A 24,455-nucleotide genomic window follows, 5' to 3' on the forward strand; every position below is an offset into this window, starting at 1 on the left:
TCACATTTTTGATAATTTTTTGAGAAAATTCAGGCATTTTCTAAGAGAATGAGACCAACCTGACCTCTCTATGACAAAAATTAAGGCTGTTAGAGCAATTTAAAAAAATATACTGCAAAATGTGCTGGGAAAAAAATAACCCCTTGGGGGTTAAGGGTTGAAAATTTCCAAAGAGCCTGGGGGTAAAAGGGTTAAGTTTGCTGTGATGTCAAGAATTTCTAGACTGCCTATTCTAATCTAATCGTTATCTCAAATTTGGCAAAAGGGTGATTTCAATGCAATAGCAGATACAGTACAGTAGGGTACCGAATTATGCGAGTATTGGATCGATCAACAGCCGCGCATACATGGAAAATCACATATTAACTACCATTCTTTTGTGAGGATATTCGTAGCCCACAAATGTAGACTTATATATGATTGATGTAGTTAAATTGAAACTTTACATTTATATTTACTGTAGTTTCTTTTTCATTTTTGTTTTAATTTCACCTTTTTCATCATTTTGCAGAAGAATCTCAGAGTAAGAAGCAGGCATCTGAAAACCGTCTTATTCAGTATGAAAAAGAACATGAACAAAAGACCAAAGAGATAGAAATGTTGAATAAGAAATTGCAGATGCAGCAGCGGCAAATTGAAAACCTCCAGAAACAAGCAGCTGTGGTAAGATTATTTTTCATTTTTGTAATAGCACAAATTTGACACTTGAATATTAAGCAGTTGTATAAGAGGGGGAAGTGCCTTGGTATATGTATGTATGTATAAGAGTGGAGTTGTTAAAATACCTTTTTTTTTTTCAGACCTCCAAGCCATCAACAAGTGGAGTGTCTTCAGAAAAGAGTGGATTCGAACCTCCACCTACAGCTAATATTAAACCTATGAATGTTCCTGTTGCACCCTCTGCTTCTCCACGCTCACAGACAGCCACACAGGTAGTCCCCCCATCTCGACCTATCCCAACTGCTAGTATCAGACCTATGGCACCACCATCAGGTGGGTCTGCTCAACCTCAAGGCTCAACTGTTGTAGTTGTGTCACCTTTGGAAACTCACAGTGATGGAATGGTTTCATCTACAGTGACTCTTCCGCAAGCAACAGTAACACCAACTCCAGCCATATCTACTCCAACATTATTGACTACTGCAACAACTACACCTGCATCTACGCTTACAGCAACAGTGTCTCCCACACCTGCTTCGGCCTCAATTACAACTCCTGTGGCTGCAGCTGCACCATTATCATCTAACACACCAGCTCAGTCTCTTACTGCTACTCAGTCCACTTCAGTGAGCCAGTCCTCTGTTTCACAGTCAGCAGCAGCTCTAGAATCATCAGCTTCACAATCATCTGCAGCCAGTCAACCAGGATTGTCTATTAAGCCTACAGGTTTACAAACCACTGTGGTGCCATCATCATCAGTTGCTGTTCAATCAACTGTAAGTAATAAGGCAACTGCTGCTCAGCAGTCTGCAACGGCCAGTACATCTGTAGTCACCCCATTAGTGCCAGCAGCTGCAGGGGTGTCAGGCTCATCTATGACTTCAACAAAGTCCCCAGGAGCTAGACAGCAAGAATCATTGGAAGGAACTGCTGATGCTCTAGTGTCCCAGGCCCTTGCTCTTGTTACAACCCCCAGTTCTCAAGAAGCTGCTGGTCCATCTGGTGTCAGCATTCGAAAAAGGAAGTTAACATCAACTACTGAGGCTTCTCCTGATATGAAGAGACCTCATGTTGATGACGAAGGTGCCATCTCATCTGAAGATGCAGGACCATCATCATCACATGCTAGCCGCGATAAAAGTGAAGTAGCCCGTCATGATGTTATCGTCGTAGATTCAGATGAAGAGGATGGGACTGAAGATTATCCTGATCAAGATGATGATGATGATGATGAAGAAGAGGGACAGGCTGATAACGAAAGTCGTGGCCCAGTTGCCAGAGTTACAGACTCAGATGAAGAAATGGATCATGACGATTCCAGTCGGGAAGCCAGCCAAGGATTTGAAGCTGGACAGGAAACACGTGAAGCAGAGGGAGACTTGGGAAACGCAGAAGCAGAGGCAGAAGCTACTTCTGAAGCCTCCAGCGGAACAAGGCGTGAGGTTGAATCCCGGGATGCCCAGAGTGAGAGACCACAGCCGTCTGCTGGGCCAAGTCAACCATCTTCATCTAGTCAGGGAAGTGAGACTCCCTCACAGACAGGTTCACGGGTTCTTGCAATACCCAGACCATTTGTACGTCAGGAAAGGATGAGTGGCGTTGGCCGGCAAACTTTACCACCTATCAATCAATTCCAGTATGAAGAAGGTGGTGATGACAGTATTGTTCCATCCACGCCAACACTGTTTCTATCTAGACGGGACGGCTTTTCAGAAGCTGTCAGCTCCCCACAGGTTCCCTCAAGTGGATTTGTATTTGGTTCAAATCCTGATATTGCTAATCCAACTCAGAGAAGTGAGTATTTTTCCCATTACATGAGGTTGAGATATTCTTAGTTAATGCCAGATAATCATTTCTAATGAGCAGATTTTTCTTATAAACATTTAATATTCTGTAGTAACTTCACATTTACATATATTCTTAGATATTTATAATTCAAAAGTAACTGGTATAATTTTCTTAACCATGTAAAATTCATATTTCCAGAGGCTCTTTTGAAATCTAAAGAAGTACAGCAATAGATCTTATGGCCTCATGTGCAAGTCCACTTGCAGTTTTACATAGTAGTTTTGTATTTATCTAGTTTCGACAGTTTTCTCCTGACATTTACCCATAAAATGAAAGGATATCTCCCATTTTCTTTCTTTTCATAGACTACTGTAGACACATGCCTCTCTCAAGTAATGAAACCCCCTAGCGGTTAATGGCAAGAAGCGAAATGCCGGGGCCGCTTATTATTTTAGTCTCTGTCGATCTCAGTACAACTTGCTATATCCCTCTTCCAGAATATGATCATGTTTACATAGTTTAAAGTAGTTTCCTTTCTGGATTGGTTAATAATTACTGCACATGGATAGTACTGTGATTTAAACTACTGTTATAGGGAGTGCGATTGTGTATTCCTTACAAGAAAAGTATTTTTTAAGTTTGAATTGTAATCAAACTTGCTTTTAGTTCAAGGGGAAATCCAGAGAAGACTAGACTAGTTGTTTATAGTAGGGAAGATGACAAATATGATATGCTAGCACTATTTTCTAAAACACATTTTATATGCTAAGGTTTATTAGTGATGGGTTTCTAAGATCATGCCTTATTTAGCTGCTTTTTTTTTAATCTCAGGTGGACAGTGAGTCTTTACTTGCAAGCGTAAATTCTGATCTTACCTGCCCAGTTCCTAACCCAATTCCTGTGTAGGGTAATAGTGTTACATTTAGTAAGGCTTCTGAATGTTCACTGCTCATTACTGAGTTGAGATCATCTCATAGTAGCCTTGACTTCTTTTATTACTTTAAACCCTTCTGCTGCAAAGTCCTTGCATTTCCACATTCTTAGTCGCTATTTTAGACAACTAGGTTGCTAGGCAAAGACAGAGTTGGTAGACTAGATTCTTATATACAGTGGTACCTCTACATACGAATTTAATCCGTTCCACAACCGACTTCGGATGTAGAAAATGTTCGGATGTAGAAACGAATTTTCCCATAAGAATACATTCAAATAGGATTAATCCGTGGTTGAGCCCAAAAACCTATGATAACTCCTTAATAAATTACTACACATAATTACACATGACAATATGCACTCTAAATTAGATAATAGACATGTAAAAAAGAATAATTATCAAGAAATAATAAATAAGAAACGGGTTTTTAGCGTCACTTTACCTGAAAAAGCCCAGCGCAGGTGTTGGTCTTGCTACGCAGAGAGGAGACGGACGGGCGGCGAGGAGGTAGAGAGGGTGACTACGATAAACGTACACTACCGTAACTTATTCTAATTTACACTAAGTGAACTTTAACCTAACCTAGCTTATTTATTTTTTTTTATTATATTTTATATTTTTTTTTTACATTTTCTTTTTTTCTCTTTGATGATTAATTTTAATCACTTTCACTCTCTACACTTGAAATTGATTGAATTTTTTTCTCTTCACTCCTTTCCATTTTCTTTGAACCACTTCCTTCCTCTTCATCACGAGTTCGCTTCGTAGTTTTTTTAAAGAAGCTATCGATAGAAAGTTGCTTGGTACGGCTTTTCAGAATGTTTCGAAAATGAGTTAGGCAAACATCATCGAACTGCGCAACTACACGACAAACCTGCAATTTTTGGATGGTATTTGTCGATGAAGTCGACCACGTCTTGATATTTTCCTAACATCTCTTTTATTTGCGCCGAACCTAACACATGTTCTACCTTCTCGATCCCTTCCTCGTCATCACTCATGTGCTCAGACATAGCATGGAGTTCCTTGAGCTCCTCTGTAGTAAGTTCGTCGTGATGTTCGGCGACGAGTTCCGTGATGTCATCTGCGTCGACCTGCAGACCCATGGACTTGCCAAGGGAGACGATTTCCGCTACGTCTTCCGCTGCACCCACCACGGGATCAGGTTCGGGGTCAAAATCCTCGAAATCTCTGGGAGAAACTGCATCAGGCCACAGCTTCTTCCAGGCAGAATTGAGGGTTCGTCGAGTTAATCCCACCCAAGCCTGATCTATGATCTTCAAGCAGTGCACGATGTTAAAGTGGCTTTTCCAAAATTCACGCAAAGTTAAGTTTGTGCTTTGCGTGACATTAAAGCACTGCTTGAATAGGTGCTTGGTGTAGAGCTTCTTGAAGTTCGAGATGACTTGCTGGTCCATGGGCTGGAGGATAGAGGTGGTATTCGGTGGAAGATACAGCACCTTTATGAACTTGAATTCTTCGAAGATATCATCTTCAAGTCCGGGGGGGGGTTGGGGGTTGGGGGGTGAGCGGGTGCATTGTCAAGGCATAGCAGGCACTTTAAAGGCAATTTCTGCTCATGAAGATACTTCTTCACAGAAGGACCGAAAACTTGGTTAACCCATTGGACAAAGAACTGCCTAGTGACCCAGGCCTTCGAGTTGGATCGCCAGAAAACATGAAGCTGGTCCTTATCCACATTGTGTGCCTTAAAGGCCCTAGGGTTCTCAGAATGGTAAACCAGTAAGGGCTTGACTTTAAAGTCCCCGCTAGCGTTGGCACATAGGGCAAGAGTCAACCGATCCTTCATTGGCTTATGCCCAGGCAATTTCTTCTCTTCGGCGGTGATGTAGGTTCGACTGGGCATCTTCTTCCAAAACAGCCCGGTTTCATCACAATTAAACACCTGCTGCTCTACGTAGCCTTCTTCCTGCACGGTCCTTTCAAAGCTCTTCACAAAGTCAGCTGCAGCCTTTGTGTCCACACTAGCAGCCTCTCCGTGGCGAACAACTGAATGAATCCCGGACCGTTTCTTAAATTTTTCAAACCAGCCACGAGATGCCTTGAAATCGTCTGAGGAAGGTTCGGTTGAACTCTTCCCAGCATCACCCCCAGAGCTCGCCTCCTTCAAGTCAGTGAAGATGGCGTGCGCCTTCTCGCAGATGATAGTTTCGGTGATGGTGTCGCCAACAATCTCTGTCCTTGATCCAGATTAGCAGAAGTCGTGCCATCTCTTCTATGATAGGGCTACGGCGTTTTGAAATGATGGTGATCCCCTTAGAAGGTTTCACTGCTTTAATGGCTTCTTTCTGTTTCAAGATTGTCGAGATCGTCGACATATTTCGGCCATATTCTTTTGCAAGTTCTCTCACGCGGACGCCACGCTCATGCTTTTCAATAATTTTCTGCTTTACTTCTAAAGAAAGCATTTCCTTCTTCCTTTTCTCACCACTACCACTACCACCTGCGAAACTAAGCCTTTTAGGACCCATGCTTTACGTAAAAAATCGTAATAGGATGTACGTAAAAAATCCCGATTAAAATACAGTTAATAGCAGAACGCACAGCGCACAACCACACGAAGCCGACGAGAACAGAGGAATGACCCAAGCCACGCTAATAGAGGGTCCCTCCGAGGTCGAAGTGCTGCCTTCTATCGGCGGAAATAAAAAATACATCCGGCGCTATGAGTACCATCTACGCGTACGGGTATTTTTTACTTTGGGTGTCGAAAAAAAATTTGGGTGTAGAATAGGAACGTGTTCGAATTGTACTTTGCTTATTGAAAAATTCGGATACAACCGGTACAACGAAAATTGCTTACTTCGTGTGTCGAAATAAAATTCGGGTGTAGAGTCGAAAAATTGCTCGAATTTTACTTCGGATGTTGGAAAATTTGGATGTAGATACGTTCGTGTGTAGAGGTTCCACTGTACTGGGTTTCAGGTTCTATATTGGTTGCTGGCTGGCAATGTGGTCGTAACACTTTTTGAAGTTCCGTTAATTCATAATTTTCATGTTTTCAAAATATTTCAAATATCTAGAAATACAATATTGAGTCCAATTCATAATTTTGAATTTTTCAAAATATTTCAAATCTCTAGAAATACAATACTGAGTCCTATATTTCAAAGATCGTTCATTACTGTACTATTTCTATACCAGTTGAGTGTGAATTTTTATTATTTTCTACAAAATTCTGTAATTACCTATATCTTTCTTTTACCGGTATCCCACCTCCATCAGAGTATGGGAGTCAGCCAAATGAGCATCATGAGAGGTTGATACAAATAAACAGGATTTTAGTAATAAAGTTTTTTATTTCTGTACTCAACTGATGTTCCTATACATGCCCACCCTCCTCACGGACTTTTGATGCGTAGAGGACAGGGAGTACTTTGACTTTGAAACTGAAATACTAAGATTCCAGGCACTTCACTTCACTTCACTTCACTTGCCATTAACTCCTAGTGTCTTGTACTTTACTAGAGGCATGTGATAATTAAAAGGAAACCAATTAGGTTTTTATTTTTAAATTCTAAGATTAGATGTCGATAAACTTATCTGGAAAATAAGCCTTATGAACATCAGGTGAGTATAGAATTAATAAATTTTATTAAAATTCTGTTTTTCTGCAGGTGGTTTAGCTGTGATGGCTGAAGATGGTCTTATAAATGATACGAGAATTGACCTCGGGCAGTTAGATGAAGGCAATAGATCTCAACCAACCACTCCCTTACACCGATCACCCACAGGTATAAAGGAATTTCTTGTTAAAGATGCTGAATTAACTGTTTAACCCTTTTACCCCCAAAGGACGTACTGGTACGTTTCACAAAGCTCATCCCTTTACCCCCATGGACGTACCGGTACGTCCTTGCAAAAAAATGCTATAAAAATTTATTTTTTCATATTTTTGATAATTTTTTGAGAAAATCCAGGCATTTTCCAAGAGAATGAGACCAACCTGACCTCTCTATGATGAAAATTAAGGCTGTTAGAGCAATTTAAAAAATATATACTGCAAAATGTTCTGGGGGAAAAATAACCCCTTGGGGGTTAAGGGTTGGAAATTTCCAAAGAGCCTGGGGGTAAAAGGGTTAACATTAAATATTCTTATTCACATTCATTGCCTTTATTTCAAATTCATATGAAAGGGCAAATTACATTTTTTGCACTATAGATATCCCATTGTTTGCTAAATATCTTTAGGATAGTGCAGCCCTATTCTCAAAGATGCGTATAAATTGTTAAATTAACAATGTCAAACTGGTTGTTGACAATTTTATGTTGTACTGTAGTTTTCATAACTTCTGTTGAAATTTTAATTTGTTCCTCTTTCTGCTGTTATATTTTTATTAATATAGATAGTTTATGAAGAGATGAATAGGTTATTTGAAGTTCATTGGTATACCTGCCATAAAAGAACAATATCCTTGAAAACTTGTGTTTCATAAAGTGGAATATTCTATAGCAGAATATTAATAGCTATAGAAAGGCCTCTTGTGCTTGTTGGTCATTTCAATGTTCACTGTAGGGAGTGGTTTCATTTTTACTTCAGCCAGTCTCCTTGGCGTAAGAGCTTTGCGCTCTGCCTCGGGAACAGGCTGTGAGCAAATCATGTGGTAGGCTACTCACAAGTCTGGTAATTGTTCGGACCCAGTATACACCGACTACCTGGGTGCTATAATGAGCAAAGTACCCAATGGTTCTCCAGTTGGGACATCTAATCATGCCATGGTTTCATCAGTAATTGAAACTTAGCAGCCTATCCCTACGTTATATCTGGTGTTCTTCAGGACTGCGTATACACCGACTCTCCTGGTTTTATAACAAGTAAGGTTGGCTCTCCTATTTGGACATCTGATCATGCCTTGATTTCACTAATAATGAAGACTGAGCAGCTTGTCCCTGATTTATCTTACTCATGTAAGATTTATATGAAATCCCAAGCAGACTGGAATGGAATTTTACATGATCTTTTGTGCTTGAATTGGTCACAATTATATAATAGTGTTGATCCTGTAGTCCCTTTGAATGAGAATCTAGTCAACATAATTGATAGGCGTATCTCTTCTCGTGTACTAAGGTACCGAATGAAGGACAAACCATGGTTCAATGATAATTATAGGTGTGCTTATTTGGGGAAGCAGGAGGCTTATCGTCTTTGGAAGGGTAGCAGATCAGATTTGACCTGGAATAACTATACTCAGCTTAGAGCTTTTTCTTAGAGAGTTTATGCTTCAACTGATAAAGAATACAATTTAACCATTAAAGAAACCCTTTCTGGTACAACCCAGGAGCATAAGTGGTGGACTACCCTTAAATCTGCACTCGTTGTTGTAGATGCAACAGTTCCTGCTTTACTTAAACTAGATGGCTCTGTCACTCATTGTCAAAAGGAAAAGGCAACCTTTTTGGCAGATATGTTTGACAGCAAGCAGAGTAATGAGAAACTCGAACTTCCTCATTCCTGTTTTCCTGAGACTAAACTAACTAATTTAGCTTTTTTATCTCATGAAATTAAAGCTCTCTTGATGGACCTTCATGCTTATGGAGGTGTAGACCCAAAAGGTATTTTTCCTTTATTTTTTATAGATTTCGTAGCTCCAAAGTTATGTTATTTTGCACAAATTAGCAAGAAGAGGAGCTTTTAGCACTTGTTGGAGAATTGGTAATGTTACTCCGCTATATAAATGTGTTTGTGGTAGCTCATGTCCAACAGATTGCCGCCCAATTTCCATAACTCCCATATTATCTAAAGTTTTTGAATGTCTTTTGGCAAAACATCTTAATAGGTTTGCTGAAGTAACCTTCTGTTCCCTAGTTTGCAATTTGGTTTTCGTAAAGGCCTTGGAGCATGTGATGCCCTTATAATCTCCAATGCTGTACAGAAATCCCGATTGTGGTCAGGAAGTTCGTATGATTCGCCTTGATTTTAGTGCTGCCTTTGACTGTATCAATCATGAGGCCTTTGTTTTCAAAACTAAAACAGTTGGGAGTGGGTGGGTCGTTTCTCAGCATCATTATTGAAATTTTAAGTAATAGATCGCAAAGAGTTGTTGATGGGCACCATAGTGAGTATAGTATAGGAATATGATATCTGGTGTTCCTCAGGGTATTGTTCTTGGCCCATTACTTTTCATACTATATATACATGACGTGGTTTGATCTAGAAAATAAGCTTGTTGCATATGCAGATGTTACTCTCTTTGCATCAATTCTATCTCCTGAATGTAGATCTGGGGTTGCTGAATCCCTTAATAGTGATCTAGCTAAAATTAGTGCAGGGTGTAAATTATGGGGTATGAAGTTCAATCCTAACAAAACTCAAAGTATGATTGTAAGTAGGTCAAGGACGGTGGCTCCTCAACATCTGGATCTCAGCATTGCTAATGTTTCTTTAACTTTGTATGACTTTTAAAATTTAGGTGTGATTCTCTACAGGAAATTTACTTTTGAGAAATACATTAGGTCTGTGTCTTCTTCAATTGCAAAAAAAAAAAAAAAATGGCTTATTGAGAAAGTCTTAGAAGATTTTCGGTGATCAATCTATTTTGAAGAAGTGTTTTAATTCTTTCATTCTACCTTGTTTCGAGTCTTGTTTTCCCGTCTGATCTTCAGCTGCTGATTCTCATCTTAGTTTGTTGGACAGGAACTTTCAGCCTATTAAATTTTGTATTCCTGATCTAGATATTAATCTCTGCACCGTCGTTCAATTAGTTCATTATGCATGTTGCATAAGATTTTTTATAATTCTGACCATCCTTTACATTCAGATCTTCCCGGATAGTTCCATCTTGTTCATAATACTAGGTATGCAGTTAATTCTAATAGCCAGTCCTTCTCCGTCATTAGGCTCAATACTACACAGTACTCAAGAAGTTTTATTCCAGCTGTGACCAAGTTGTGGAATGATCTTCCTAATCGGGTAGTTGAATTAGTAGAACTTCAAAAGTTTGAACTCGCAGCAAATATTTTTATGTTGAACAGACTTACATAAGTCCTTTTATAGTTTATATATCAAATATCTGTTTTAAGGTTATTAATGTTTTAAAATATTTTATTTTAATTTTCTTTACTTCTTATATCATTCATTTCCTTATTTCCTTTCCTCACTGGGCTATATTTCCCTGTTGGAGCCCTTGGGCTTATAGCATCTCGCTTTTCCAACTCGGGTTGTAGCTTATCTAGTAAATATAATAATAGTGTTCTAGGCCCGCTACTTTTTATATTATATACGCATATGTGATTTGGGCTAGAAAACAAACTCGTTACACTTGTAGGGGATAGTACTCTCTCTGCGCTAATTCCTTCTCCTGAAATTAGACTTATGGTTGCTGAATCCCTAAATAGAGATCTCGCTAACCTTGGTACATATGTACATATACCAAAGGCACTTCCCCCAATTTTGGGGGGTAGCCGACATCAACAATGAAACAGAACAAAAAAGGGAACCTCTACTCTCTACGTTCCTCCAGCCTAACTAGGGACTCAGCCGAGTTCAGCTGGTACTGCTAGGGTGCCACAGCCCAATCTCCCAGCTAAACTTGGTACATGATGTAAATTATGGGACATGAAGTTAAACCCTAATTTAAGTAGGTCAAGGACAATGTCTCCTCAACAGCCAGAGCTTTGCAGTGACAATGTTCCTTTAACTATACAACTCTTTTAAAAGTCTAGAAGTGATTCAGTATTGCAAATTTTCTCTAGAGATGCACATTCAATCTGTTTCTTCTAAAATTGCACAGAAAAATTACTTTATAGTACATTTAACTCCCCCCCCAACACAAGGGTTATGTTCCTGGAGAGGTGGTGTTAACAGAAATTGTGTTAATGGAACGTAACAGCTGAGTGTCATATATATATATGTGTGTGTGTGTGTGTATTTACGTTCCTGGACATTGGGAAAGTCTGTCTATTTTGGGGTTTTGCTACTTTGAAACTTGAACAAACATATTTTTTATATATTTGAAGGTCACAGAATCAATAAAAACATGCATTCTTACCCTACTTGTAATTATTTTATATTAGAATAAGTTATTACCCATGACATTTACACTATGGCGCATAAGCTCACACTTGTCGCAACTGCCAGGTGTTGCTTGCTCCCCCCCCCCTTCTCTCTCTCTCTCTCTCTCTCTCTCTCTCTCTCTCTCTCTCTTTTTATATATTTTTATATATATATATATATATATATATATATATACATATATATATATATATATATATATATATATATATATATATACATATATATATATATATATATATATATATATATATATATATATATATATAAACTTGCCATAAAATGTATAAAATTTTAGGAACTGAAGGAGGTGTGAGCACTAGTGAGGGAAGAGGCTCGGCGAGAGACCCTCCTTCTGTCGTTATCACTGGAGCTGAGCAGTCAAATGATGAAGCTTCTCAAGGATCCCAGGACCATTTTACAGAAGCTGATTCTGTGGCTGTTGCTGTAGATGATGATGAAGATGAAGAAGAAGAGGAAGATGTAGAAGAGGAGGAAGAGGAAGGAGAAGAGGAGGAGGAGGAAGATGAACAAGGGGATGACGATGGTAAGAGGTTATTTTTCAGTACTTTGGCATAACTACTCGGCCACAGCAATTCAGTTGCTAGATGGAGTCCATTTTCTATGATATGTCTTCTAATTAGGCGTCTGTTTTTGTATTACATCGGCTGATTGTTGTTATGATCATAGATTAATCTAGCTAGACCACTGAGCTGCCACCTTTTACTGTGTTAGTGCCTACCCAAAGGATTTCTTAGACAAGAGATGAAGATTAGAACACATTGGTCAGCTGTAAGGTTGGTAAGCAGAAAACATTACAGCTGGGGCTGAAGGGACAGTATAAAGAGTTTCCAGAACTATGTACTTTTTTCTTCAATTCAAATTATTATTAGCCCTTTTACCCCCAAAGGACGTACTGGTACGTTTCACAAAAGCCATCCCTTTACCCCCATGGACGTACCGGTACGTCCTTGCAAAAAAATGCTATAAAAATTTGTTTTTTCATATTTTTGATAATTTTTTGAGAAAATTCAGGCATTTTCCAAGAGAATGGGACCAACCTGACCTCTCTATGATAAAAATTAAGGCTGTTAGAGCAATTTAGAAAAAAATATACTGCAAAATGGGCTGGGAAAAAGATATCCCCCTGGGGGTAAAGGGTTGGAAATTTCCAAATAGCCTGGGGGTAAAAGGGTTAATATTCTCAATAGTATCTGTTGGAGAGAGCTAAGCTATTTCTGTGGGATTACTCTATGGAGTTTACTCTGCAGCCATTAAGTTCATTTAGAATGAATGATAGCATTCATAACAGTATGTATTTTTATATTTAGAAAATCTTCAACCATCAGATATTGTCTGTTTTCTTTACTTGGCTATTTTTGCATGTTTTTGAAAGGTGACATGGAGGAACACGGTGAAGAGCACAGTCAAGGGGAATTGGAGGAACGTGGTAGTAGCGATGATAGTAGTCAGCCCTCTCAAGAAATGTCCAACATTCCTGGTTCACGGCAACGTAGAATTACACCGATCACCTGGAATGATCATCCCCAAAGAGGATTAGCAGCTCGTAGAGGTAAGAAATTTACTTATCAATAAGATTTCAAGGGCCTGAATATCCTCTTGTATTGTGACGCAGTTCCAGTAGGCCCTGCTGCTTCCTCCGGTGCCATAGATGACTGCGGAGGTAGCAGCAGTAGGGGAGTCAGCATTATGAAGCTTCATCTGTGGTGGAAATGTGGGAGATTGGGCTGTGGCACCCTAGCAGTACCAGCTGAACTCGGTTGAGTCCCTGATTAGGCTGAAGGAACATAGAGAGTAGAGGTCCCCTTTTTGTTTTGTTTCATTGTTGGTGTCGGCTACCCCCCAAAATTGGGGGAAGTGCCTTGGTATATGGATGGATTGTTATTTATAGTTTCTTGCTAAAGTGATGGGTTTTTATCCTCATCTGTGTCATAATGTAACACTTGTTGGAGATCAGACTCCATTGTAGAATACAATTTTTACTCTGTGTTGGCCATGCTCGTATTTGATGAAAAAAACTTTTATCTCAATCCCATAATGCACACGAATACAAAGGCCATTTTCAATAAAAGATTGATTTTATGCTTGTCCAGTTTTCAGCTCGCCTTATCAAATATTGACGCCAATCATAAGAAATTTTGTCAAAATCTTTTCATTTGACCCAATCATAATAATGTATGAAAAAAGATCAAAAGTTGTGATTAACCCTTTAACCCCCAGGCTATTTGGAAATTTCCAACCCTTAACCCCCAGGGGGTTATTTTTTTCCCAGCACATTTTGCAGTATATTTTTTTTTAAATTGCTCTAACAGCCTTAATTTTTGTCATAGAGAGGTCAGGTTGGTCTTATGCTCTTGGAAAATGCCTGAATTTTCTCAAAAAATTATAAAAAATATGAAAAAAAAAAAAAAAAATTTATAGCATTTTTTTGCAAGGACGTACCAGTACGTCCATGGGGGTAAAGGGATGGCTTTTGTGAAACGTACCAGTACGTCCTTTGGGGGTAAAAGGGTTAATAGCAACTACTTTTGGGCCAGCCCTATTAGTTGAGAATATCTACCATCTTATTTTGGTTAAACTTGTTTTTGAAGAACATTTTTGTTCTATTAGCATACAATGTAGAATATTTAAAATTCTGAAATCAATTTGAAGTAACTGTTATTACTTGATTATATTTTCTGAGCCACATGCAGTCTCCTATGGAAATCACAATACTGTTTGATATAGTGGTACGAGTGAACATTAACAAGAAAACTTATCAAGTAAAGAGCAATAGGGAAGTCATCTGCTGGGAAATATTTAAAATAATATTTAAGAATATATTTGCTAGGTTTAATATTAGTGAGATTAATTTTGGCTCAATCGCATGGTCACACTATTGATGTACACTAAACATTTTTATGGTATTGATTATGGGTGTAGCTTCTTATCAAGGTATATGTTCTGTAGTGTGCTCATTTACTGATTCTTGGCTTGATTTAGGTATTTTAGCTCGGTGATCTGATTGAGCCACTTACAATAATAGAACTAAATTACAGGGTAAATCCCTAATGGGGTCTTGAAGTGCATGCGCATTAACTAAGGTTGCCATTTATTTATTTGTTATCTCTTAAATAGTCCTATATCATTTTACCCATCGGTATCTATGTTATTAACCCTTTACCCCCAAAGGACGTACTGGTACGTTTCACAAAAGCCATCCCTTTACCCCCATGGGCGTACCGGTATGTTCTTGCAAAAAAGGCTATAAAAATTTATTTTTTCATATTTTTGATAATTTTTTGAGAAAATTCAGGCATTTTCCAAGAGAATGAGACCAACCTGACCTCTCTGTGACAAAAATTAAGTATGTTAGAGCAATTTGAAAAAAATATACTGCAAAATGTGCTGGGAAAAAAATAACCCCTTGGGGGTTAAGGGTTGGAAATTTAAAAGGGTTAAAACCCATATCTTTCACGAGTTACAATTACCTTGCCCTATTAATGCATTTGTCAATTTTCGCTGGAGATGATGATGGTGATTAATGATTATTCTAAAGGCTCTTTAGGAAAGAATGTTGAAGCCCGTAATTCATTTAAAGCATGCTAAAAAGAACCCTGAAATTTTGATGTATTAATGAAAGCCAAAAGAAAAAAAAAAGATATAAAAGTTGAGCCCAATGTCTCTATGGGATCATTGATAAACATACATACATACATATACCAAAGGCACTTCCCCCAATTTTGGGGGGTAGCCGACATCAACAAGAAACAAAACAAAAAAGGGGACCTCTACTCTCTACGTTCCTCCAGCCTAACCAGGTAGCATCAAAGATACTGATTTAAAAAAAAAAAAAAAAAAGACAAAACTAAGTTTTAGTTTGTTCATTACAAATTCATTTGTTCCGTAACAGACATGCAAACCACGCTATTTAATAGGGGTATTACTTTCGGCGTAGCTGAAATGACAAGCCATTAAAATTTAACGAGGGTTTACTACCCACATCTCTAGTTAGCGGGGATAGGGGAGGGTAGCTCCCCCTCCCCTCACTCTCCCGCGCGCCAGCGCCCACGCACAGCGATCTCTCCTGCACGCCCACGACCTTCGGATCTGGGCGCTGTCGGGAAGTCAGAGAAGACATCTCCTACGCGCCAGCGCTCGCCAATGCGCCAATTGCTGTCACCAGCACGCCAGCGCTCGCCATTGCGTAATCACGTGCAGTCACCCTCTCGCTCCCACGAGGATACACGTGCGCGTCCATCCTCTCCTGCAGTTGCGCACCACCATACTGATGCGCGCCAGGGGTATCTCTCCAGCGAGCGCGCGCCCTACGACATCTACTGGGGTGCACGAACTCTCACCCGCACGCCCGCGTGTCCAACGACCTGATCCTGCGCGCTCTCCTGTGTGCCCACAGTCTCCCGCGCTCGCTCCTACGCGCCATCACTCAACTGCGCGCCCTCGCAATCGCCCGCACGTGACCCCTGGTATTCTCCATCGCGCGAGCATCATTACGCGCCCCCGCGCGAGCGTCAATACCCTCCTGCGCGCGAGGCTGCTGGACAACGCACGGCAAGGTCGCCATCGCCGCGTTCCCCTCCCCGCAAGCGCATAACACCGCACATTGCGGCGGAAGGGAAACATCCAGAAAGGTCCAGGATCCCTTTTTCTTCTTTTCAGGCGAACCCCCCCTATGGAAACTCCTCCCAGGGATCCGTCGATCCCTGTCCCTCCAGAGGGAGTGTCTGACAGCGCGTCTGTCAGTCAACAACCATGGTTCGGTGTGCTAATCAGAGTAGTTACGCAGGCTTTCAAGCCTGTTCTCTCTGAGTTAGGTCGCAGATCCTAGGCTGTTTTTACCCCTCTGAAGAGAAAAAGAGGAGTTCCGGATGCGGTGACTTCTCCGAGAGCTAAGTTGACTCCTCGCAAGCCAGGCAGGTTCCTTCACCCCCAGAGTTTTTCTCCTTCTCTGTCGGACGAGGACTTCCCGTCCTGAAGGGAGTCACGTGAGGTGAGACGTTCCCCCATCGTACCAATGAGGGAAACCCCATCTCGCGGTGAAAAGTCTTCCCGGGTAAGGGCTGAAAGGAACTTGCCACCGTCTATGTTAGAGTTCTACATCCTTCCCAGGAAGGAGTCGAAGGACTAGAAGACGGACCAAAATCCTCGACAAGACTTAGGACGGAGCCAGCTAGCCACTCGGAAAACGTCTGCGAATCTCCCCAAGAAGAGCCTTTGGGGACAGGAGACCGCTGCAAGTCCAACATCCGGAGGAGAATTACAAGAGTCAGAGCATGCATTTTGGCAGGTTCTGACTCTTATGTGGGCTCTCAATCGGTTTGCCGACCCAGAGATCCTCCCACAAGAGGACAAAGACACGGTCTTAGACCGCGTATTTAGCACTTAAAAACCTTCTAAGACCAGTGCGGCCCTGCCCTGGTCTCAGGGGTTAAGAGTACCAGGGACAAGATCGCTGTTCAGCTCTCTGAGTTGTCCTCCTCCAACCGTTCCAGTGCCGGCAACAAGCTTCTCCCACCTCCTCGCGTACAGCAAAGGAGGTACTTCGAGATCTTGAAGGAGCCTTGTTTAGCTCTTCCTCTCCACCATTCGTTGGAAGAGCTTACCAAGGGAGTCCTTCTTGAGACTCTCTTCAACCGGCAGGTCATGTTCTCGGCAACCGAGATCCTTAACCAGGAGAAGGTTGCAAAGTGTGCTATGCAAGCCACTTCGTGGCTGGATATCTGGTTAGGGACCTTAGGTATCCTGATACGCTCTGAGGACTTCTCCAAAGAAGTACCAGGAAAGCTATGGAGACGTTCCTCCTCTCAGGCACTCACACGATATCTGGCCCACCAAGTCTCGAACTTGTGGGCAAACACCATCGCAACATTTTGAAAGGGAGACAAAAACAAACCTCCTTAGATAAGTATTTTTTTTAAAGGCCTGCAGCAAGTTAAAGTGAGGCAAAAATTTTTAAGAAATAGAAAAGAATAACTGCAAAGGATTTTTGCCTCTGACCTTCAATTTTGCAACACCAGGGTGATTTATCCTGTAAATTGGTGTTTTTTCAAATTCTATCTCCTCCCTTGATAATTGATATTAAGACCTGGGATTACTACCCTATGTAGACCTTCAATCAAATAGAGAAGTTTTTCTAAACGTCATTTTTTTTGCTAGGTGTGAATTTTTTCGTTATGGTAAAAAAAATAAACCCTATAAATCAAGGAAAAAAGTAAGAAAAAATTATGAAACAAAAATTGGAAATTTGATTGTTTTTACATTACAAATAATTTCAATGCTATATCTTTAAAAATAAGGGAGAAGAAAGAATTTGAAGGTCAATAAGTAGTTTTGAGATACCGTTCAAAGGTTTTCTTTGTATTTTTACAAAGACAATGTTAATAAATCATGATTATTATGAATTTTTGTTGTTTTTTTTGGATAATACACCAAAGCAAAGTTATTTTTCATAATTTAATCATAAATAAAGCTCCTTTTGCCCAATATCTTGCTTCTTTAGGCTCCTGTCAGGTGAGACGGGTGCTCCTTCATCCACAAAATTGTCTCTCTCCTTCACTAACTCCGCTAATATCACTGATATTACCCATTTCTGAACTCTTATTAAAGCGAATTTTCTTCCTTGTGTTAATGAGATATTAAGATTATCTTTTCTTTTTTGATGTGATGAAATTCTTGCCGAAACCAATAAAAATACATAAAAGCGAGCAAATGTCAGAGTTCAAACTTAAACGTGTACTCTCCCTGAGGTTTGTGTTGGCACTGAAGAGTGTAATCATAACTTCCTGTCTTGTGACTCATGGAATCTATACAGATGCCATTGCTCACAATTTGTTTTATATTAAAATTTAATAATTATCAAAATTTACAATAATAGAAATACTGCATTTTCTTGTAGTGATCAATATTTTTGGTTTATTGAGTTACTTTTGCTAATTACCCTGCAAATATGAAAGTAGGAGGAATTTTGACAAAATATTTCGTATATGCATTCTCCGTTGCCATACGAAGCCAGGTGAAAATTTTCAGGATTTTACGTTTTTCATCCCATACCCCTTATATTGGCTTTCCGGCCGGGTCCCTTAAGACTATGGCTTGCCCAAGCCATCTTTAATTGCTAGTAACCGCTAGATTTTCTCATTAGTCTACTAGATAAATATGTCTATCAAAAGAAAAAAGATGGGGAATTTTTTTTTTTAAGTTTTAGGGATAAATGTCGATAAAACCAAGCATCCAGATAAAAGCATGTAAGGCTCTTCATTTTATATTAATTTCACCAATTTTATTTATGAAACATTATCTTAATTTTTTTTATTCTCCTTTTGGGGGTTATTTGTGAAGCGAGTTCTATTTGTAGAAGATTTCTTTTGTTTTACAGAGGACCATTTACAGCAAGGTCATTAGTTAATTAGAAATATGTTAACCATAAAATTAATTATATTTAATGATTTTAGAAGTTATAAAAGTCTTTCTAAACTATTTTATTGAAAATTGTTATTTACAACCAAAGCTTCCAAAACTATTATTGTTATCACCATTGTTGTTACTAGCCAAGCCCCAATCTTAATTGGTAATTTTTCATGCCATTTTAATGCATCATATTGAAGTAATTTTATATAGTCTTTTAACCCTCTGAGGATCCGTCTGGTCATGTAGCTATAAAGAAAATTTATTCTGCCTTCTTCTGCAATTTTCAGTTTCTATCTTTATATTCCTTTGTTGGTTATGCTACGAGACGTCTATATAGGTAGGTTGGCATATAGCATTGGTCATCATAAAAAGGTTTGCAAATCATGAGACTGACAGAGATTTTGTCACGGCCAGGATCACCAGAGGTTTAATTGGTAACACAGGTTTGCCCCACGGATATTTGATTAAAGGTCCAAATAACTCAAACTAAGTGGATAATGCGGAGCAACACCTATTATTAACCCTTTTACCCCCAAAGGACGTACTGGTACGTTTCACAAGACTCATCCCTTTACCCCCATGGACGTACCAGTACGTCCTTGCAAAAAAATGCTATTTAAAATTTTTTTTTGCATATTTTTGATAATTTTTTGAGAAAATTCAGGCAATTTCCAAGAGAATGAGACCAACCTGATCTCTCTATGACAAAAATTAAGGCTGTTAGAGCAATTTTAAAAAAATATACAGCAAAATGTGCTTGAAAAAAAATTATCCCTGGGGGTTAAGGGTTGGAAATTTCCAAATAACCTGGGGGTAAAAGGGTTAAACAAATATCATATGAATGTACGAACTTGAACCAACGTGTAATTGCAGACTTTAGGAAAATATCGTTTGAAGACATATTTATCATATTTGTTTTACACAGCTATTAAATAAGTAAACTAGCTGATAAGTAATGGTAAATTTTCAAGGTTATTATTAGCATCTGGATATTTTTGTTTACTATTTACAGGCATTGGACGTAGCCCCCTTGCTGGCCGTGGTGCAAGAGGGGTATTAAACAGGGAGAGAGCTGCTGGAGCAAGTGCACCGGGTGGTCGAGCAAGACGGTCACGTCCTGGTAGTTTCCACCGCGGTGCGCATAATTAAACGTTAAGATCCTACATGTATTTTTTAAGGTTTTTTACATACTTAAGTTCTGAGAAAAATTCATATTTTTGTTAAATTGAAATTCATTTTGTCACATTTATGAGATTTGAAAATACTTTAAGATGTGATTTTATTTTTTACTGTATTTTGGTCATATTTTTATGGAAACTTTAGGTTAAGCTAATCTTGAAATATAAGATTTTGTATATATTAATCCATAAGCAGAAAAATTCTATCCTAATAAACCATAAAAATTAGTGTCAATAAAACATTTTGGGCTGCATTCAAAGCATTTATGCTTTTAACATTATGCTAAAACTTACTGATGATGAAGTAAAATGAAGGCTGTTTATGTTCTTTAAATAAAAGATCTCGAAGGTATTATCTTTCCTTTGCCATTATTATAATGCAGAATTGTATTCTTACAGACGAAATGTCATTATTTCAATTAGCACTTGTATTAATTCATATTTATTCCAATAACCATTACCTGAAATATATAATCTTCATTGAAGCAAGAGTTTCTCATCCTTTGAAGATAAAATCTTTAAATGACAACCATTTGCCACAATGGATCTATAAGCAGCATCAGTCACTGATCACTAGGCTCCTCTCACACCCAAGCCACTGTGTTTACACTGCTACCTCAAAATGTCTTTTGAGTTATCAGGCCTTGTGTTGAAAGGGTGATGGTTTTACCTACACAAGGGGCCTGATCTTGTGGTAGTTGGCCCATTTTCTGCAGGGATTTGAGGTCCCATATCAGGGGCCATGGCATTAGACAATCTTGCCTTCATATGCAGGTCTGCATTCTTTATCTGCATTATTATTATTATTATTATTATTATAATTATTATTATTATTGTCAAGAGGCTGGAGACACCTCTTGGATATCACAAAACTTGAGGTTCTCATTGGAAATTACTTTCGTGGTATTGACAGCTGTTTAAAAAGATGATTGTGGGTGTTCTCCATTGATCTAACAGATGCTTATTTGTTCTAAAACGTACAGTCAAGCCTCGTTCTTCGCAATAGGTTATAGTCACAGGCTCGATAAGCGAATTTTCGCGAATAAATACTATACTAAAAACTCACCATTACCACAAGTGGGTGCCTGAGCTGATGATTAACACAGTAAATACTGCCTAATATTGTTTTAATTTGGTTTCTACAAAAGTTTATAATCATATGTACAATATACAGTACATTTGCAAAACGCGTACACTATGTACTGGACACAGTAACGTTACCATACAGTATTGTGATAAGGTAAAGTTTACAGATTCGTCATCATCCCCTTACTGTTCTGTTTGACAAAAGTTGTTCCTCTTTAGGGATAGTGTACAGTAATATTACTACTATGCAGCTTAACTGAACCTACTGTAAGTGTTTGGTGTTTTTGTTCAAGACTTGGCCTACGCCGCTACTCTAGAAGCTTGACAGAACTTCTTACGTGTTGTCTTTTGCGCAGTATGTTATGTATACTTTCTTGAACAAAGATACAGCTTATTTTATAAACTAAAAACTTAAATAACTTGACGATAATTGTATCTTTTAAATGTATAAACAAGAACTGTACATCCAATTACTTTCTCTCTCTCTCTCTCTCTCTCTCTCTCTCTCTCTCTCTCTCTCTCTCTCTCTCTCTCTCTTTTTTTAATATTCAATTTCATTTCGGAAGCATTATTGCATTTTAGAAAATTACGATTATTTAAATAGTTAATTGTGTTTGAATAAAATATTTATGTGCTTTGGTTTTTAAATTTTGGTGTATTTTATCAATCTAATTGTTTTGGGTGCCATGATCAGATCAGCTGATCTGATCACAGCACCCAAAATACTTTTTATATAATGATAAACTGATTGCATTTCACAATCTTTCGACTTAGTGTATTAAAACAATTTTTGCTTTATTATATTATACAGCAGAAGATGGGTCTTTCTTTCCCAAATTGTGTAGATTGGTCTTTCTTTCCCATATTGTGTAGATTGGTCTTTCTTTCCCAAATTATGTAGATTGGTCTTTCTTTCCCAAATTGTGTAGATTGGTCTTTCTTTCCCATATTGTGTAGATTGGTCTTTCTTTCCCAAATTGTGTAGATTGGTCTTTCTTTCCCATATTGTGTAGATTGGTCTTTCTTTCCCAAATTGTGTAGATTGGTCTTTCTTTCCCAAATTGTGTAGATTGGTCTTTCTTTCCCATATTGTGTAGATTGGTCTTTCTTTCCCAAATTATGTAGATTGGTCTTTCTTTCCCATATTGTGTAGATTGGTCTTTCTTTCCCATATTGTGTAGATTGGTCTTTCTTTCCCAAATTGTGTAGATTGGTCTTTCTTTCCCAAATTGTGTAGATTGGTCTTTCTTTCCCTAATTGTGTAGATTGGTCTTTCTTTCCCAAATTGTGTAGATTGGTCTTTCTTTCCCATATTGTGTAGATTGGTCTTTCTTTCCCATATTGTGTAGATTGGTCTTTCTTTCCCAAATTGTGTAGATTGGTCTTTCTTTCCCAAATTGTGTAGATTGGTCTTTCTTTCCCAAATTGTGTAGATTGGTCTTTCTTTCCCAAATTGTGTAGATTGGTCTTTCTTTCCCAAATTGTGTAGATTGGTCTTTCTTTCCCAAATTGTGTAGTCTATATCAGTAAAGTCAAAAGGTTGGTGAGGGTACTAATCCTACACTGGTGGCAGTGGGAGGAGAGAATAGAGAACTTTGCAGGAATAATCCCAGTCTATGATTGGCGAAGCGTGTAATCCGACTTCTCACTAATACGACCCACAGGATCAAAAAACGTTATAGATACTTTTAAAATTTACTCAGAATTTTTTCTTCAAATAATATAAATTTACTTAACCCTTTTACCCCCATGGACGTACCGGTACGTCCTTGCAAAAAAATGCTATTTAAATTTTTGAAAAAATTCAGGCATTTTCCAAGAGAATGAGACCAACCTGACCTCTCTATGACAAAAATTAAGGCTGTTAGAGCAATTTAAAAAAAATATACTGCAAAATGTGCTGGGAAAAAAATAACCCCTTGGGGGTTAAGGGTTGGAAATTTCCAAAGAGCCTGGGGGTAAAAGGGTTAAAAAAGACATGTATGAATCACTTTATGTCCTTCAGTTTGTTACTAATTTCACTAAATATAGTCATTTACTCTCTTCTCTATTGATGATTTTGTTCATGCAAACAAGCACAGAATGTATCCATTTTAATGCTGTTAATGTTCTTAAAGTATGTTGTTTTAATTTTTCATTACTAAATCTATATATTTTATTTATCCCTTTCCTCACTGGGCTACTTTTTTGGGCTCAAGCCATGTCGTCCTGATTGAAGTTCCTCAAAGGCAGCTTTCTACTTTGGATATTTCTGAGTCTGCTATACCAGAGAATTTAACCCAAGAAGTATCACAGATTTCTTTCACCTGGAGTGAATATCCTGAGAGATATCGTGTATACACCAGGGACGTGTTTAAAACAAGCCACGGCTATCCTTCCCCGAATAGAGTTAACCTTGTCTCGAAGGATATGGGATAGGATTGGATACGTGGGCAAGAGAGCCGTCACAACCTCCGATCCCAGTGTACTACTGCAAACACATTTCCTGGATCACTATTCCTTCTTATAACGCCGTCCTGTCGGTTGATTGGAGTTTATTTTGTGTGTTTTTATAGCTTTTTTGAGTGATTTTGTGATCATGGATGCATCTGCTTCTTCCTCATTGACTAAGTTGAGTACCATTTCCTTCTGTGTTGGAGAATTTTGCATCTCTACCCAGTTATTCTTAAAATGTGCATGCTTTATGTTGCCCGCGGCTGGCGCCTGGTCGCTGCCAGCGACTCGTGTATCCAAATCGCTCAGAAAGGCTTAGTTATTTTTTCAAAGTGCTGTAAGAATGTGTTTTAATTTGTTCTTTTACAATTGCGGTATGATTATGAGTTACCCCCTCATTTACTATTGTCTGCTTATGTATATTTTATCAGTCTTGACTTAGGCTAACTTTTCCCTGGCTGCAAGCCATGACTGGTAAATATGTACTTGTACGCCATCACCTTCTTTCACTTAACCTTATTGTTTTCGTGTGGCTGCCCATCCTCCCATGCTGTTGATGTGTCAGTGGGAAGTTGCATTCCTGAAGATCCTTCTTGGAGCATTAGATAATATTTGACAGTTGTTCTAGAGTGACTGTTTTTCACTCATCCATTTAGCCTGTGTTTGGCCAGGCAGCACTGATTATGGAAACTTATTCCCTATGTCTACTTCTTGTCCAACCCTTAGAATTCACTAACCTTGTTCTAATGCTGATGGGTAGACCTCCTTTTAGTGTCATCTTACCCATTCCTAGGCTTCCCTTCTTAGTGTTTGGTAGACTAGCGGCTGGCTGTGAGGATTCGTTGTCTGTGCCTTCTTACTGCAAAACCTTTAGAACGGCATATTAGTAGACCTCCCTTTAGTGTCATCTTACCCA

General features: G+C 38.8%; 1 protein-coding gene across 5 annotated transcripts in view; it reads left to right on the forward strand.

The window, feature by feature from the left end:
* LOC137649226 (nucleoprotein TPR-like) overlaps positions 1-20,370 on the forward strand; it is a 134,395-nt gene extending 114,025 nt beyond the window's left edge. For 4 of the 5 annotated variants that reach the window (XM_068382215.1, XM_068382222.1, XM_068382230.1 and 1 more), the window contains 6 exons: positions 512-663; positions 801-2,454; positions 7,021-7,137; positions 11,713-11,961; positions 12,811-12,987; positions 19,855-20,370. In XM_068382215.1, the coding sequence (XP_068238316.1) occupies positions 512-663; positions 801-2,454; positions 7,021-7,137; positions 11,713-11,961; positions 12,811-12,987; positions 19,855-19,991 (2,486 nt within the window). In that variant the 3' untranslated portion in view covers positions 19,992-20,370. The remainder of the gene's footprint in view (positions 1-511; positions 664-800; positions 2,455-7,020; positions 7,138-11,712; positions 11,962-12,810; positions 12,988-19,854) is intronic. The other variant, XM_068382236.1, reaches the window with a different exon arrangement.
* The last annotated feature ends 4,085 nt before the right edge of the window (positions 20,371-24,455 follow it).

The sequence above is a fragment of the Palaemon carinicauda genome, chromosome 1 (assembly GCF_036898095.1).
Source record: "Palaemon carinicauda isolate YSFRI2023 chromosome 1, ASM3689809v2, whole genome shotgun sequence".
Classification (NCBI taxonomy): Eukaryota; Metazoa; Arthropoda; class Malacostraca; order Decapoda; family Palaemonidae; genus Palaemon; species Palaemon carinicauda.